The 16,628-nt window shown below is 37.0% G+C and overlaps 1 protein-coding gene across 1 annotated transcript; it reads left to right on the forward strand.

Annotated features, from left to right (window-relative positions):
• The first annotated feature begins 748 nt into the window (after nt 1–748).
• On the forward strand, nt 749–16,407 carry tdrd5 (tudor domain containing 5). The gene is made up of 18 exons (XM_028026694.1): nt 749–853; nt 2,274–2,517; nt 2,829–3,025; nt 3,499–3,847; nt 3,940–4,100; nt 5,469–5,552; nt 6,310–6,366; nt 6,517–6,679; nt 7,724–7,878; nt 8,139–8,368; nt 8,501–8,710; nt 8,806–8,872; nt 9,435–9,635; nt 10,505–10,639; nt 12,538–12,609; nt 13,309–13,482; nt 13,594–13,747; nt 15,725–16,407. The coding sequence occupies exons 2-18, from the start codon at nt 2,289–2,291 to the stop codon at nt 15,790–15,792; spliced, it is 2,706 nt and encodes a 901-aa protein (XP_027882495.1). The 5' UTR covers nt 749–853; nt 2,274–2,288; the 3' UTR covers nt 15,793–16,407.
• Nucleotides 16,408–16,628: the final 221 nt, after the last annotated feature.

Genomic DNA, 16,628 nt, shown 5'->3' on the forward strand with positions numbered 1-16,628 from the left:
ATTTTGCGAGGGAAAACATGTGAGGTTAATTAAGCAGAAGCTCAGGGAGTCTCAGAGTGTCCAAACTAGGAATGTGTTGACTCAGACCACTCAAGAAATAATCATTGCTTTGACACAGGGGAACATTCAATACCCTCCCCAGTGTGTCTTTAATTAAACAGGATATTTTGACAGGTGTCACCGCTGGACGGTAATGTACAGTATCAGTAGAGTATTTCTACATGCCTGTCACATCTAGAGACTTACTTGTATGTCCTTTTATGGACAATAATAAAAGCTCAGTTGGAATAGATGAAGAAAATATGTAAAGATCTTGCTGACAATTCTCAGTTAGACTCATTCTACTGTAACTTTGGTTGTACTTTAGTGTGAATCTCCATCCAGTCTCAAGCCTTTTGTACCCACTAACCAGTTTTCTTCTAGGATTCCCATTTATCTTCACCTATCTCCCCTGTTCTTGCTGAAAAGTATCTCAATAACGTGATGCAGCCATCACCATGCTACACAGTGGGGATATGGTTTCCTGGTTATACAAAGTGTTAGGTTTCCACCTATTTTCACTTCAAATGGGGGCTTCTTACTTTTTCTTTGAGCAATTCGCCATAAAATGCAGATTTGTAGATCGCACAATTGTTAGTCTTGTCAAAAGGCGCTCCCACTTGAGTAATAGTCTTGTCTGACTTCGAAGCTAGAGCTTGATTGGATTCTTACCATCCCTGGTTGAAGTAGAAACTCCGCCCACTCGGCACGCCTCCTGTCGCACCGGCTTCCCAATGGTGCGGAGCCAATGTCAGGATCGACACCTGTTTTATTGATTCCTTCTTACTCCCAATCATTTTATGAATCCGACTAGGTAGGTCAAATTTCCCGTGGAGTTATAAATCTGAATTTTTATTATTATTAATTTCTTATTTGAGTTGTTTTAATACCAAACTGCATTTCTGCGTGTTGGTGCTGTACCACTAGGTTGTGTTTTATGTATTTAAGCTCGGAGGGAAAGCGTTCAAGCGGAACAAAAGAAAGTTTACATTAGGTTTTCTTTCAAATTCAGATGTGGTTGTTTAACTGAAAACTTTTCCCCCCTCTTTCGGTATTTTGCTGATTGTGCGACATGGTAGTCTGGTTGAAACAAATGACAGATGTTGAGAGATGAATTAGCTATACAGTTAAACATGCGTGGTTAGAAATTTTGCCATTATAGTTTGGACTTTACGTAATTTTAACTATTTCTTCTTAATGCGCCTGGGGAGATTATAAGGTCATTTGAGCATTAGAAAGAGGAGAAACGAATTATTTTGCTCTTGTTAATTTTGAGGCTAAACCTAGCGAACAAGTTAAGCTACAGCCTTGAGATTTTCTGACCACGGGAAGCTCCAGGGTACTTTCTCCCAAATTACAACATTTTGCAGAGTTAATACATTAATTCGCAATTGAACACAATATAGAAAAACTCCCATATAATTTACCGCCACGTTGTTGACACAATATTATTGTCGCTAATATGCTAAAGAAAGATGGCGGACGCCTCGTTGGATTGCAGTGACTTTCTTTCTTAGCCAAGGCGAGTCGAAAACTCTTAACAATTTGGCATTGAAACTAAGTGGAGATTTACTTTCTACTTTGTTGTTAAGTAAAAAAAAATATATACATTTGTAAGTAGGCGATCGTGTGGCCACATGTGTTTCATTGAGATTTCTCGTATTGAAATACCAGGAAATGTGTTTGCAAGTCACGTTGTACTCAACATATGCGCCTGCGTCACAGTTTTCAAGTGCATACAAAATTAAAGTCGTGATTTTAAATTTAATGCATAATTTCTTTCACAGATGAATGTTCTGAGGATCAACATATGTTGAACTGCTATGTAGTCAGGCTACCTTTGGTACGCCATATTGTCTGTTACTACAGGCCTTTTACTATTGCTGGTATTAAAGTAGAGGCTTCTACAATCAGCAATAGACTGCACAAGTTTATGGGATTTTATTCTCCAACAAAAACAAAATGTATTTATTTAGATACCAAAATGGAGGATATGTTTTGGAGTAAACAAAATGGTGCATTACAAGAAAAAAACATCCCTACAAACTGTAAAGCATGGAGGTGGAGGTGTTATTTTATGTTTACCTGAAGCAAAATCAGCTAAATAGTAAGAAAAAGACAATATTGAACATATATTTTGGAATAACTTAATATTTAATGTGGTTTTCACATGAGACTGTGTGGGCGTTAGCACAAGCTGACTTGTAATTCTCAACTTTTTTGATCTAATCCAGATTCAAGCAGACAACATGAGCCAAGAGGAACTTTTAGCAAAACTGAAGAAGGATGTTCGATCCCTTCTCACTTCAAGTAAACTGGGTTTGGACCCTGACCAACTCAGACGAGACTATGTCGCCATGTTGGGACATCCGATGCCCCTGAAAGTCCTGGGTTTCAGGAATGTTATGGATATGATTCAGGAGATGCCAGAGGTCGTTTCTGTGAACTTCAGGGAAGATGGAAGTTTATATTTAAAGGGTAGGTACTGCTTGATGGTGTCACCACCATCTTTCATTGTGGTGAATGTGCATTTAGGCTGAGGTGAAGTGGTATCTGTACCCTCACTGATGTTCTGTTTGGTTTTCATGACTCTTTGTCATTTTAAAATTTTTATGTTGTAGTTGTAAAGCTGTTTCATTTGAATTCTTTATTGATTCATTTACCAACTAGGACTTCTTTCATTTTTTTAAGGTTTTCTAAATAGTTTTGAATTCCCGAGTCTGAACGTAAAGTTTGAGGTTTTTAGTTCTTTCTCACTAACACATTGTTGCATTTATGTGACTCTCCAGCTGTGAGTGACGAGAGCACCCAAAACATCGAGTTTCTAGTGGCCAACCAGCGGATGTCGAAGTCTGAGAAGATCAAGAAGTTTTCTTCTCCTCGTTACTGTCCTCGGCCTTCATTTTCATCGCTCCCAAGAAGAGGTCGTCCTCCTCTAGCCCTCCCTGCCAACCTGAGGGCACAGCTCCGCATCCTGCTCTCCCAGGTATGACTCTAAGGTAACATCACATTTACATCAATCTTTGACTTTTATTTAGAATAAAAGTGATGGGTCACCATACTAAAATGTTATACTTGATACTAAGAAAAATACTCAATTTAATTCAGTGGCAGCATTTTTGTAAATAATTTTCTTTACTTGTAGGCAAAAAAAGTTGCTTACAACATATTGGCAAAATTAATAAGTAGGAGAGACTTCAGCCCTCATTTATAAAAATATAATTTAAAATGTCTCTCTGGCTTGAGGAACAATACATTTTGATCTTAACAGTTTTAAACAATTTAACAGAAGATGTAATTTCATAGATTTAATGTTGTTGCTTATTACTGGAATCTTTGCATGATGTTTTTCATTGTGGTGAATGTACATTTAAGGTGAGGCGTAGTGTTATCTGTTTACATGTCTGTGGTTGTGAACGAAACCACACGAGAGTTATGTGTGTAATTCATCTCTCTCAGGGTCCACTTAGACTGTCCGAGCTAGAGGCCTGCTATCTGCGCTTCTATGGCTTCCCGCTCCGTATCCATAACTACGGTTTCTACTCCACCAGAGAGATGCTGGAGGCAGCAAAAGACATGATAAGAATCCAGCAAGGGAGGCTGGGCTCAGTTCTCTATCTGAAAACTGAGGCAGAGAATTATGAATGGTCTCAAAATGTCATGAGACCGTTCATGATTCCCAGGCCACCCGTGAGACCGTTCAGCACACCAAGTAGAACCGGACCGATAAAGCCGCCGTCGGTTTCCTCTCACAGGCCAATTTGCAATAATTCTGATATCAAAGATCCTACGACGACAAAATCTCCAGGTTTGTTTTGGAAAGTTAGGTATTGGAAGTTCCCAGAAACTGTTTGTTGAATTTTTTACTTTCCCGTTCATAAAACACTTTGTCTGGTGAAGTTTTAGTGAATCAGAGTCCTTTGACGCCACCTGAAACGACTTTGGAGCCTGACCATGACATGTCTCCTGGGAGTCACTCACCGGAGCTGCTGGAGAGCAACCCTGACTCTGAACAAGTACCCTGTGAAGATGGTGGCCTGTTTCATCAAAATGTACTTAAGGTTTGTTCTCAAGAGGTTTTACTGTTGCACCTGACATATGACTCCTTACTGTTCAATATTAGAGTATACCTATTATGCAAAATTCATATTTTGCATGTTTTTGTACCTACTTTTGGGTCTCAACTGCTACTGAAATGTCCCATGCGCTTAAAAAAAACATAATAATCCCGACAGTATATATATCTCATTCGCTACCATTCGTTACCTAGCAACCCAAGTGGAGCTCCAGCACGTTTGATTAGCTGGTTTTACAGATATTTGCTGTACAATGGCTGATGGAAAAGACAAGTGTTTTGTTGCTGATTTGCCATTCAGGAACCACTTGCTGCATTCTTGTTTGATGTGCAGGAGGCTCTACTAATGATTTTCAAATATCTACAAGTGTATCTACATTCACGCTTATCTATACTGCTCAAAAAACTAAAGGGAACACTTAAACAACACAATATAACTCCAAGTACATCAAACTTCTGTGAAATCAAACTGTCCACTTAGGAAGCAACACTGATTGACAATCAATTTCACCTGCTGTTGTGCAAATGGAACTTTGTACAGAACAAAGTATTCAATGAGAATATTTCTTTCATTCAGATCTAGGATGTGTTATTTGAGTGTTCCCTTTATTTTTTTGAGCAGTGTATTTGCACCCATTTTCATGTCAATCGGGGGCCTGGCAAGCAAGCTTATTTGGACTTAAAGTGACAAGACGCCCTAAAACAGCTCATTCTGAATGGAACTCAAAACAGGCAGAACTGAACAGACTAAAATCTCATTATCCAAGAATCTTTTTGTAAAAAATGTAATGAACATGTTTTGTATAGCTCATAAACCAGGGGTGGGCACTCCTGGTTCTCGAGGGCCGGTGTCCTGCAACTCTTAGATGTTTCCCTGGTCCAACACACCTGAATCACCTCCCAAGTGCAGTCAGGTTCTCCAGAGTCCTGCTAATGACCTCATTATTTGACTCGGGGAATTAGAGACACATCTAAATGTTGCAGGACACCGGCCCTCGAGGACCAGGAGTGCCCACCCCTGTCATAAACCCATCCTAACCTGTTCATCAAGCATAATAGGTAAACTTTAAGGAAGCTGAATTATTTATTAAATCTTGAAATTTTGTGGCTAATGTGAATATATTCAAAAATAAATGTTGTAGAAAGTATAAGAACTTTTCTATATTTTAGATGCATGCTAAGCATTGAGGTTGAAATCAGTCAAGCAGTCATTTTTACATATGGTGGCAGAAATACAAGAATGGTCATGATTAACATATTTGTTAAAGAACTACATTGCATAAAGGAACGTCCCAGTGTCCATAATTGAGCTGTCTTGTTTCCTGACATAGTGTTTTTTCCATATCTTTATTAGCTTGAGGAGGAGCTCCAACATCAGATCTTGGAGAACAGTGTTGCTGGTACTGTTAGTCAAGAGCTGAAGGACAAGCTACGAAAGGTCAGATTTCACACCAGTTTATACACACCTTCCTTGAAGCTGGCATGATTTGGCAAAGAGACACTGTGTGGATGTCTCCCACCTGCCATCATGGTTCGTTTGTGTACAGCAGCAAAATTGCAAAAAGCGGGATGACATGGAGAATAAATCAGGAGCTGTGATTTAAAACCGTTTCCCTCAAGCAGTCACATCTGTCTGCCTCACTGACGTTCACAAAACCAACAAAATAAAAGCACCATTTTCTCACAAAGTCCGTCACCTTAAATAAATTTGATTACAACCAGAAACTTGGATTTCAACCAGAAAACCTTAAGAAATTTTTAATTAAAATATATATATAGTATATAGTCAATGGAAATTTATGTTGTATTTACATAGAGAAATTAATTCAAATTAAATAATTCTTTATTGATCCCATAGAGAACTTACATTACTAATTGTTAAGAAGCAAGTATTTAAAAAAAATATTGTTTAAGTCTTATTGAATTTATTATAGCTATTACAGTATAATATACAATAAGAAAACAAAGGAACAAGTTATGTTTTTGGACAAGGAGTGGGATTAAATAAGTTTGTACTTCAAACTCCTTTTACAAATATGTAAATTATAATAATGTTTTATTTTCTTTATAATTTTGTTTTTGTGTTGCAGGGTTTTATTGATATCTAGTAGGGAATTAATTCCTAATGCTCTTCATATTTGAAATAAAATAAAATTTTATGGTGACAAGACTAACAAATTTATAACAATCTACAGGTTGTTGGTGAGTCGAGTGCTGGAATATCAATTCACGATCTTCCTGCCGAGTATAAGGTAAATTACCTTATACTAAATTGTTTTATGTTTGCTAATATTATAAGAAACATATAAATTAGGTATTCTCTTGTTCGTGTTATATTTATATTCATGTACTGTATATAAAACACATATTTTAATCTTTTTTGACATTTTTACCTCCTTTAGAGACTTTTTGGAGAAGACTTGCCATATTTACAGTGGGGCTTTCTCAGTGTAACTGAGCTTGTTGGTGCCCTGGGTGACATTTTCCACTTAAGATCAGCAGAGGACAACAGTGGAAACAGCTACATAGTGGTAGACTTAAGGGATCGTGACAACATGGAACCAGGTGCGTATGCTCACTTATGACTTCTAAATTATTTACCAAACAAATCACATAGTAAACGTGGAGATTTCTCTTTTCTTTTTTTTTTTTAGGTCTGCTCTGCTGAACTCTGTTTTTTTTATGACTATATAAATAGTCCAATGTACTTGCATTGTATTAGACTTCAACAATTAAATAAGAAATGTGATGCAGAAAATCCAACAGGAAGTCAAGAGATTATCAGATTATCTAACTAAATACACTAAAGCATATTTCACTAAACTTTCTGATATTGACTTAAAACAAATGGGTTTATATAGCATCCTGTTTGCTATATACACAAAACAATCAAACAAAAAAAGTCAGTAAAAAAAACATTTTTTTTAACTGACTGAAAAAAAAGTTATTTTCTGTTTTGATGCCTCTTTGATCACCACTTTCCAGTATTTGATCTGTACTGACTGCTAGTTTAAAATGGTTTTTTGTTATTCATGTCATGTGACTTTCACTTTTTACACATTTATTTACACATTTTAGGACTGGCTGGAAATCACAAAAAAGTAACCAATGACAAATAATATATCTGCTTAATGCTGTGTTTTTCCAAAAACACAAATGCCTGTCAGTTTGTGTTCCTGCAGTTTTTACATTGTGTTCAGTGATATTTAGTACAGTAAAGCCATTTATCATGGGACAGAGCAGACACAAAATAATCAGTGAGTGAGTTGAAGTTGATTTTTTATTTTTTACATTATATAAAAGAAAACATTCTGTTCAGATGTTACTCCTACTGAGCCTTATTTTCAGTAGAACTGTAGCAAGTGTAGAGCGTCAAGCACTGGAAAGAGTATTTATCATCTGTGATGAAAACAGCTAAGCGGAGCCTGATCACTTAGATTTACAAATTATTTTTTATTGTGGTTAAAGGATGAATTTAATAATTTTTTTTAGATTATAGACAGTGTGTTGGGTAAAGTATCTTATTTTCACCAGACTAGAAATGACCATAATATTGAACAGTATCTTTGACTCAAGAGAGAACGGGAGTTGTCTTTATAATTTTTCCAGGTTCAGGGGAAATTGATGGAAATACTGACATACCAGGCAAGAGCTACTACTTCACCTTAGAAGAATCTCTGTGGGAAAACGGAAGCGAGAACGTCACATCCGATAACGGGAATAATCAGTTGGAGTTTTGTAGTCAATCCAACATTCAAGAAATGGTAAGACCACACAAAGAAAAACAATAAGGAGCAGCAATACGGAGTGCTGCACTGCATCACCTATTAACACTTTGTCAGTAAAAGTGACAATAAACCTGCATTTCCTCATGTCATGTTACAACATAACATACAATTTGCAATGCAATCCAACACTTTTCCTTTAAACTAAATCGCTTATGTTTTAGTAATTTACGCTTGCATGTAAATTGCTTAATGTTTAGAGCTCCACAGCTACATTTTTCTGACTCTTCTCACCTTAGTCTGTCGTCATGGAGACGCCTGAGATGTACCCGGCCATGCAGGTGCATAGCAGGTCGCCCGTGCCGCTGGACGCCATGCAAAATGAGCGTCTCAACCCGCCGACCCGCCACCAGGCTCGAGAGTTGGTGGAAGTCTTGGTGGAGCAGGTGGAGTCACCAGGATCTTTCTACATCCGGTTCAGTGAGACGGAGGAAGCGCGCGCTTTGGAGAGCCTAATGTTTGACATGAGGTGGTGGCAACTTAAACTCTGGTGAAGAAGATTCACAGAGAGTTATTTTGGTTATTCTATCTGTTTTTCCCCCCATTAGTGGTTTATAAGGTTATAAAGTTTAATACATGACATCGATCTCCTGTCTCTTAGACGTTGTTACACCTGTCCTGAGGTGTCGGAGCGGTACCAGCTTCTGGAGCCATTTGTTAGGCAGGGTCAGGTCTGCTGTGTGTCGCCCAATGCAATATGGTTCTACCGAGTCGTGATCCACAAAGTGCTAAACTCCACTCATGTTGAGGTGTTTTACGTCGACTTCGGTGATGTAACGTTGGTCCCGATTGCCAGCCTGAAATTCCTCAAGTACGTATACTATCAGGCTCTGTTGCACAAATGTTGTTCGTTATTTATTGTGTTTTCAGTTTTCTTTTCCTCTCTATCGTTTCTCTTTTTTGCAGGTCCAGTTTTTCTGTTCTTCCAGCACAAGCAGTTCCTTCAATACTTGCTGGAATCAAGCCAGCTTCAGTAAGTTTAAATGAAACTGGATGATATGTTTTGTTTTCCAAAAACAAGATGAAAAGTGGCAAACAGTTTTCCTGTGTTTACATGTTTTATCTATTTCAATGGTAAAATACATTAAAAAGTAGATTATAACAACGATGAACGGCTTCCTGCACTCAGATACTGCTAAACAAAATCCAGTGCAGCCACTTGCTTAGTAAATAAAGGTCACATGTAGGTTATTGGACCTCAGTATAAATGCAACTTTGTCCTTTACAGACAAACATGATACTGTTTGTAGAGAACAAACAACATCATGAGGAGCAAGGGACAGAGCAGACAGGTCACAGATAAGTTTGTACAGTGGCTGTAAAAAGTATTCACCCCCTTGGCCTAAAAATAGAAAAGGAATTGTAATTCTCACCCTAAATAAACACTTTTCAGGCTCCACAAAAAAGGGAAAAGTGTACAAACCCTATTAAATTTATATTTACTGACACCAAAGAAGAATGTTCAAATCTAAGACATTTTTAGGAGGAAACATTGATGTTTTCTGACGTCCTCGTCTGTTTCTGGTTCACTGCAGGATACCTGGACTGCAGAATCCACAGCTTCCTTTCGGAGGCTGTGCTCTGATCAGACCCTGGTAGGCGCGTTGGACTGCTACACTGGAGAAGTGCTGCAGCTATTCCTGTGTGATACACACACCGATCAGGACATCTACATACACACAGCCCTTATCAACCAAGGCCATGGCATCGCCTGCGATCCTGCAACTGCTACAATAGTAAGTCTCACAAAATAATCCTTCTTTTCTCGTATCATTTGTTCCTCCCTTGTGTTCTTCTTTCCTTCCTTTTTGTGTCCTTCCCTCCATTTTAATTTTTTACCTCCTTCATTCCCTTTTTTCCTTCAAATAAGACAATGCTAATTTGCAAGTAACGTTTTAGCAAAATATAGCATCTATTTTTAAGTAAATTGGGAATATTTATAATCAACATTAACCAAATGTCTTATTTCACTTATGACAAGAAATGTTCCCCATGTTATAAGTGAATTAATGTGTCAGTGGAATTGGTACTTTTTCATCAATATTAAGGAATTATTGACTTAAAACAACCTCCTATTTTAAGTATTTACACTACAAACTAGACTAGAAAATACTTGCAAAGATTGTGTTCTTTTACAGTGTTCTTGCTTGTGTCTTGTTGGTTTCTTGTTTTGTTTTTTGTCTTTTGTTGCTCCTCTCCTTCCTTCTATCCTGTCCTTTATTCCTGCCTCTTGGTGGTTTTGCAGGTGGCATATTTAAAGCCTGACCGCTATAGAAAGATCTCCCATAATGTTGCTGTGAACTTCTGTGTTTAAACTTTGAAATGGTTAGAAGACAGAATTCTGGAGTTTAAAGTTTGGAAAAGTATGGTAAAAGAACTCTGGAATAGACAGGAAAATGTATTATTTAAGATAAAATGGAAAACGGTAAAGATTTTAAATCAACTTGTTGATTTTATTTTGAAGCTGCATCAGAAACACATCTAAGTTTGTCCTGTGCCCTGGAACATCTCACACTGCAGTATGATGTGTCGCTATGAATCAATATAAATTATATGCTGTGTTTGTGTTTAGGTTGTGAGTTTTTGCCATGTTTTCTCGCCTCAGCTGTGTCCCAAGGTCACACCAGTGAGTCTGTACATGGGAAAAGGAATGGTTGAGCTGCCAGAGATTGACGAGGAGCTGATTTTATCTTTTAAGTCAGGAGACGGTTCTGGACAGTCCAAGGAGTACTCTGTGAAGGTAGTCCAAACGCATTAACATCATATTATTCAAAACCTCAGTAATTAAAGCTGGGCAAAGTCTTGTTCCTAACCTTAAGGATAGTGGTAATTTGAAATACAAATATAAATGATTAAACTGTTACTGACATTGCCTTTTGAGAAGATAAATATGAGTTCATGTTTTTATCTATACTTCACCAAAAACACATTTTTGAATTTTGTGGAAGAACAACAAATGGCAAGTAATTCAGAAAAAATGTTCCATTCCTCCATGAAAGGCAGGCTTTTCTCTGTGTGCGTCTGTGGCCTTGCAAAAACGTAGCCGGTTCATTGTAGAAATTAATATCTACACATGGAATCGGTTTCAGAAAGGTTTTCATTCATATGAACTCACAGATCTGCCCCTGACCATTGTTTTAAACATGCCAAACCCAGAAGCAATCTGATTGGTTTTGAAGCCAATCAGATTGCTTCAAAACAACCACTACTTCCTGTTTAAACATGGTGCCAGAAAGTTCTTTTATATAGCCTGATATATAAGTTGAGCCACTTTTATTAGTATATGAAGTAAAACACAAGACGATGTCGATTGGGAACCATGTCAAAGCAAGTATGTGGATGGATTAGTGCATTATTTGTTGCAGACTCCTTGATTGGGGTTTTTATTAATATTAATCTTTAGTGTTATTATACAGTTTTTGTGACTCAAAGGCTAAATTTTCCCAGATATCCTGTTATGTTGGGAACAGGCCAGAATGTGTTCAATTCCTGGGAGGGGCTGAATAACTAGTGACTGGAAGAAATAAATATCTGAAATGCAGCTCATAACTATTGTTACGTATTGATCGCTTTGAGATTGAGGGTTTTTTATTTTAATGAACAATAATATAATTTAGCTTTCTGCATGTGTAGCTGTGATTGACTCTCAAAGAAATGGGAGTAATGTTTCTGCACAATCAGAAAACGCTCAATAATCTGACATTTTGGTCGTAATTTTTGGCTGACTTGTCCTCGATTCTTTTCTCATTTCTCCTCTTGCTTCCGTTTTCACACGCAGTCTCTGTGTGGCTGTGGAGCTTTTGTTCCCCGCTGTCCGTCGCTCTTATCTTGCCAGCCATACAGTCAGGGCTGCTGGCCCAGAGCACCACAAGTACACACATGAACACAGCCAGCGTGTACTGTTGGATGAAACACACACATCATCTGACTGAAGGAGGAGCTGCTGCCCAATACTGCTTAATGTACAGTCGCACTATTGGAAGGTCATAGCTGGGTGCTGGACTGTAAATAAGATGGCAGCCAATCAGTGAGCTGTTTAATGGATATTGGATTGTAAGACTGTCTCCCCATCTGTTAATGTATGTGTTGTTAAACTAAACATGCAAGGAAGGACTCTTTACATTGTTACTCTAACATTAAGCCATATTTCTTCTTATTGTTTGATTTACGTTATAGTTGATTTAATGTTGGGGATAAAACTTTGCCATAATAACAAACTCAACTACACAATAAAATGGTGTAACAAAAGCTAATTACTAACAAAAATTATTGAAGTTTCCTTATGTTGGCTTGTTTTCATGTCAAATGTTTTAGCTTAGATTTATGTAAAGACTTTTAGACACTAGTTTCAGAAAATCTGAGACTATAAAGAGAAAATAAAGCCAAGTTTTTCTTTTTAGACAGTGGATGGAGGGTTGATCACTATAATGCTGCTTCTTATCTTCACATGCAAACTCCAAGCAGAAAGTCTCCAGGCCGGGACTTAAACACAAAACTTTTTTATTTAGCCCGTATTGGTTGTCTAAATACTTTTGCATGAAAATAAGCAAAGTTTTTAACTAAAATCCTGATCCCAGTTCTGTGTATTAAGAATTATAATATGAACTAATTTAAATGTGATTCATTTTTGCTGCTTAGGTTGATGATGTTGATGATGAGATGCCGTCTCTGGAACTGATTGAGGAGAGTGAATTCATCCCTCATATTCAGGTATGTTGACCACTACTTTCATTGTAAAATGTGTTTGATTTGACTGTTTGTTTCTGCACTAATAAAAGTCAGAAAATCAGACACCTAAATTATTTAAAATCTGTAGCATGGGAATTTCATGGTAAGACAAGAGAGGCGAGTATAATTTCCTCTGCAGTGTTTGTTTATGGGTAAAGTAAATTCTGATGCATATTTCTTATGTTTGTTTTGTTCATTTTTTTATGCTGATGGATAAGCAGAAATAATAATGTCAGCATCTGAAATGAAAGAGGGGGAGTTCAGGTCATATAGAGTGAAAGAAAAGCAGCTGTACTGCATGTTGAGAGTGAGGTGTGTCATTGTAAAACTAATGATCTGCACTGAATGGATGGCTGTAGTTTTTGCCCCATTGAATGTGACTTTATGTTGTATTTCTAGATATTGTCAGAATATTCTATAAATAAAGAACTTTGTTAAAAATATCACCTGTGGCTGGACTAACCACAGGATAGAAACTGAACTCTGCTCCTGCTTTTTTGTTTTTCTCTTAAGTATCAGTGTGAAATGGGTTTATTTCATCTTATTATAAATTTAAAAGCCTTTAATTAGATTTTTATTTTTTATGCATTTTGCCCTTTAGTGAAGTTATATCAATTATTGAGCTTCAAACTGAGATGAGGTAATCTGTTATATCCAACTGCTTGTTGTGTATTTTGAAAGGTTACAGAGCTGAACCCATGCAGCGGCATCCTAATGGATCAAACGGTGCCCCGCAGTGATCAAGGCGCAGCGTTTACTGATGAATCAACGTTACAAACATCTGCTCCTCTGGCACCTCCAGACCTGATCCAGACCAGGAATACCGCCGCCGCTCTCTGCCAAACTAAAACTAATGTGACAAAAACATGATTTTTATTCACTTTACCAAAAAAGAACAGCTTAAATTCAGGAAATACAAATTACCTTCAGGTTATATTTATTGTTTTTTTTTTCTTGGCTCTTTAGGAAGTTGCCATCACTTCTCCACCCACTACGCCCAGCTCTGACTCCAGCTCCTGCTCTGCTCAAGAGGAGCTGAATCAACCAGCGAAGGTCTTGACCAGCCCGTTTACTGAACCGTCTTCGATTTTGAAGAGACTGAACCAGGGCTGCACTATAGGTACAAACACGATTTTTGATGATCACCATAAAATAGCGCTAGAAAGCCTGATTAGAGCTAAAAGGAGCAGTCTTTCTGACAGCAGAGGTTTTGCTTTAATAAATGTGAAGCCTCCAATGATGACTCACGTACACATCTCGGTGTTTTCGCTGTCCTTTTTCTTTGCCAAACTAATTTTCCAACATCAATGCAGTGACCTTCATTAACCTGCCCATGCATATTCATTCACTTCGCTTTTACTCTAGAAGCTCAGTGAGAGAAAGGCCTTTAATGGAATTAGAGCGTGTCCATGGATGCAGAAAGGGCGTATTGATTTCTGTCCTGCTGCTCCCAGTGGTGGACGTACCTGCTGTGAGAACCTGACACAGATCCAATTAGACCTGTTACCAGAGCTATTTGACCCAACAAGCTGCTTTCATTGCTTTTGCTGTGATATTGATACAGTGCTGCTCCCAACGCCTTCTACTTGCATCATCTTAATGGGAGGATAAGCAGGGGAGACAAACTGTAGCAATGCACACACTTGCACAAATAAAAAGATAGAAACATTTGATAGTCATGTGAGGGAGTACATGAAAGATTACTGGACATGCCTGGATTCTCCATGGTTTATGGAGGATACCAGAGACTTACAGCTGAAAGACCTGATATTGCAGGATTTCAAACGTAGATCTACGGGCAAAAATGTCATTAAGGAGTGTGTGCTTTAGAAGATAGAAGATAAGAGAGGAAAAATGGCCGCTGAGGAGAAAATGTCTGCCAAAAAACTCAGAAATCTTCAGATTAGCACTCATGTACAAAAATAAAGCTGAAAATTTTGTCTAAAAGTTGTAAACTTGCAAGAAAAGAAATTACAATAATCCACAATTACTGTAATTGTGGATTACAATTACACAAGTATTGTAATTGTAGATTATTGTATAATATTCTCTAACATTGTAAGGTTGGAAATTTGTAAGAAGTCAACATATGCTTTTGAAAATATCCAGTGTCAACTCCTGTATTTATCACTCATTGTCAGTCATTGTCACAAATGTCTGACTTTATATTTTCAGTCATTTGTTTTTGTTTTAATATCATAAATTTATTCCCTTAAACATTTAAATATTTTATTTCTTTTTTTCAAATTTACAACTTTTTGGCATCAGAAAATATCCAGTCTTTTCCTGTGAAATTTATTTTAACATATTTGGGGGGTTTTTTTGGTGGAAATTTGCTTCTCTGTGGCGAATATTTTTTTTCTTTTATCTACAACAGACCTAACACTCCGTAATACATTTGTATTTTGACATGAGTAGTAAGGATTATTGTTTGTGTTAGCTGGGTTTGACAGCTTTACATATTTTGTCCAGACATATGGCTCTGGCTCTGGCTCACATTTTTCACACACAAAAAATTTTCAAGTTCTGGACCAAGTCCGGCACTGAAGGCATAAAAACTCTTAACATATGAATGTAAATGTCAAAGATTAAGTTTAGCACAAGTTTTCTAAATGTGTTGTAATATGCACACCAAGAAGGATCATATGGTTTTTAATTTATGTTTCTGTTTTTTTCTCGACGGTGTTCTCTGCTTCAACATGTGACCTTTCAAAGTTGGTATGCTGTTCGAAAACATGCAGCCCAATGCTAGTGTCAGGCAAAACCTGCAGGACAGTTTGATCTTTGGACGTTTGTTAAATCAAATGCACAAATTACAAAATTAAAATTATGAGATTTGGCCCACATTTTCAGCATAATGTTCCCAGGTATGGTGTTGATACCTATGCTATTCGATCCAGATCTTGAGAAAGGTGAAGCTACGCTTCATATACAACAACACACCACCATTTGAAGACATAAGTACTTTCTGAGTTGGAGTCTAGTTATAATTTATAGTGGGGTATTTATATTATTTTGCAGGTATTTATAGTAGATGTGAAAAATAAATAAATATATAAAACTGTAGATCTGAACTAGTTACTAATTGTTTTTCTAGGCTCACAAGTGTCTCCGCTCCTTGTGCGAAACTCTGGCATCCCGTTTCCCGTCTTCGGGGCCAGGTAGGCTTTGACTCCAACATCTCAACAACTTTCATACCAGATGAATAAAAATCACAACCGAGATGATGGTTAGCTAATTATTGCATCACAGAAGTCTTGAGTTGTCTAATAGATTTGAAAATTTTTATTTGTGGATTTTTGTTTAAATGTAGATTAGTGAAACTGTTAAATTATGTTTGATTGTCGTATTTGCTGCTGTTAAGCTGAACAGTACATCATATTTGTTTATCTTTTTATAAGTGCAAGTAACTTTACATAGGCTTCTTGTTTTACATAAGATGCTTTAATTTTCTAGAGTAATACTGCTGTTTAGGATAAAGTTAAAACAGTTCAGAGTTCTGTTGAAAATGACAGTCTTGTAATATGGTATTTGTTTTGGAAAATAAATGTTATTGATAGAACATCTTATTTTATTTGATTAAATCAGATATGTTTCTAATGTTTCTATTTTTGTTTTATTTCAAGTTCAGTGGTAATGTTTGGATATTTCCAATCAACTGTGTCAGCTCATGCCCACCATGAGGAGCGATTATTTAAAGTGCTTTTATTTCATACATCCATAATCTGTTGTAAGGAAATGTGGTCATGTGATTCTAATAAATTACATCTCAGCATCAAGTAATCCACAGATATTTTGGTTTTACTATGTTTTTTTTTTTTTTAGACAAAAAAAACTGGCCAATCTTTTATGACACATTTCAATTTAGAGAAAAAAATTAAGTTTGTTTTTCAAGATTTGTACTGAAGTTTAGCATTTATTTTTTGCCATCAGAATAACAGACATGCTCTGTTCACCAAGCATTGTATCATACACCGTTGGTGTGTTTAGTGTGGCTGAGA

Source organism: Xiphophorus couchianus, chromosome 9 (assembly GCF_001444195.1).
Source record: "Xiphophorus couchianus chromosome 9, X_couchianus-1.0, whole genome shotgun sequence".
In the NCBI taxonomy this organism is placed as follows: domain Eukaryota; kingdom Metazoa; phylum Chordata; class Actinopteri; order Cyprinodontiformes; family Poeciliidae; genus Xiphophorus; species Xiphophorus couchianus.

Bases quoted from the DNA above. Each gene is read 5' to 3' on its own strand.
- tdrd5 (XM_028026694.1), top strand. From the start codon at position 2,289: ATGAGCCAAGAGGAACTTTTAGCAAAACTGAAGAAGGATGTTCGATCC. The intron at 6,680-7,723 runs GTGCGTATGCTC...TAATTTTTCCAG, and splicing joins TCGTGACAACATGGAACCAG to GTTCAGGGGAAATTGATGGA. The intron at 13,748-15,724 runs GTACAAACACGA...TTGTTTTTCTAG, and splicing joins GAACCAGGGCTGCACTATAG to GCTCACAAGTGTCTCCGCTC.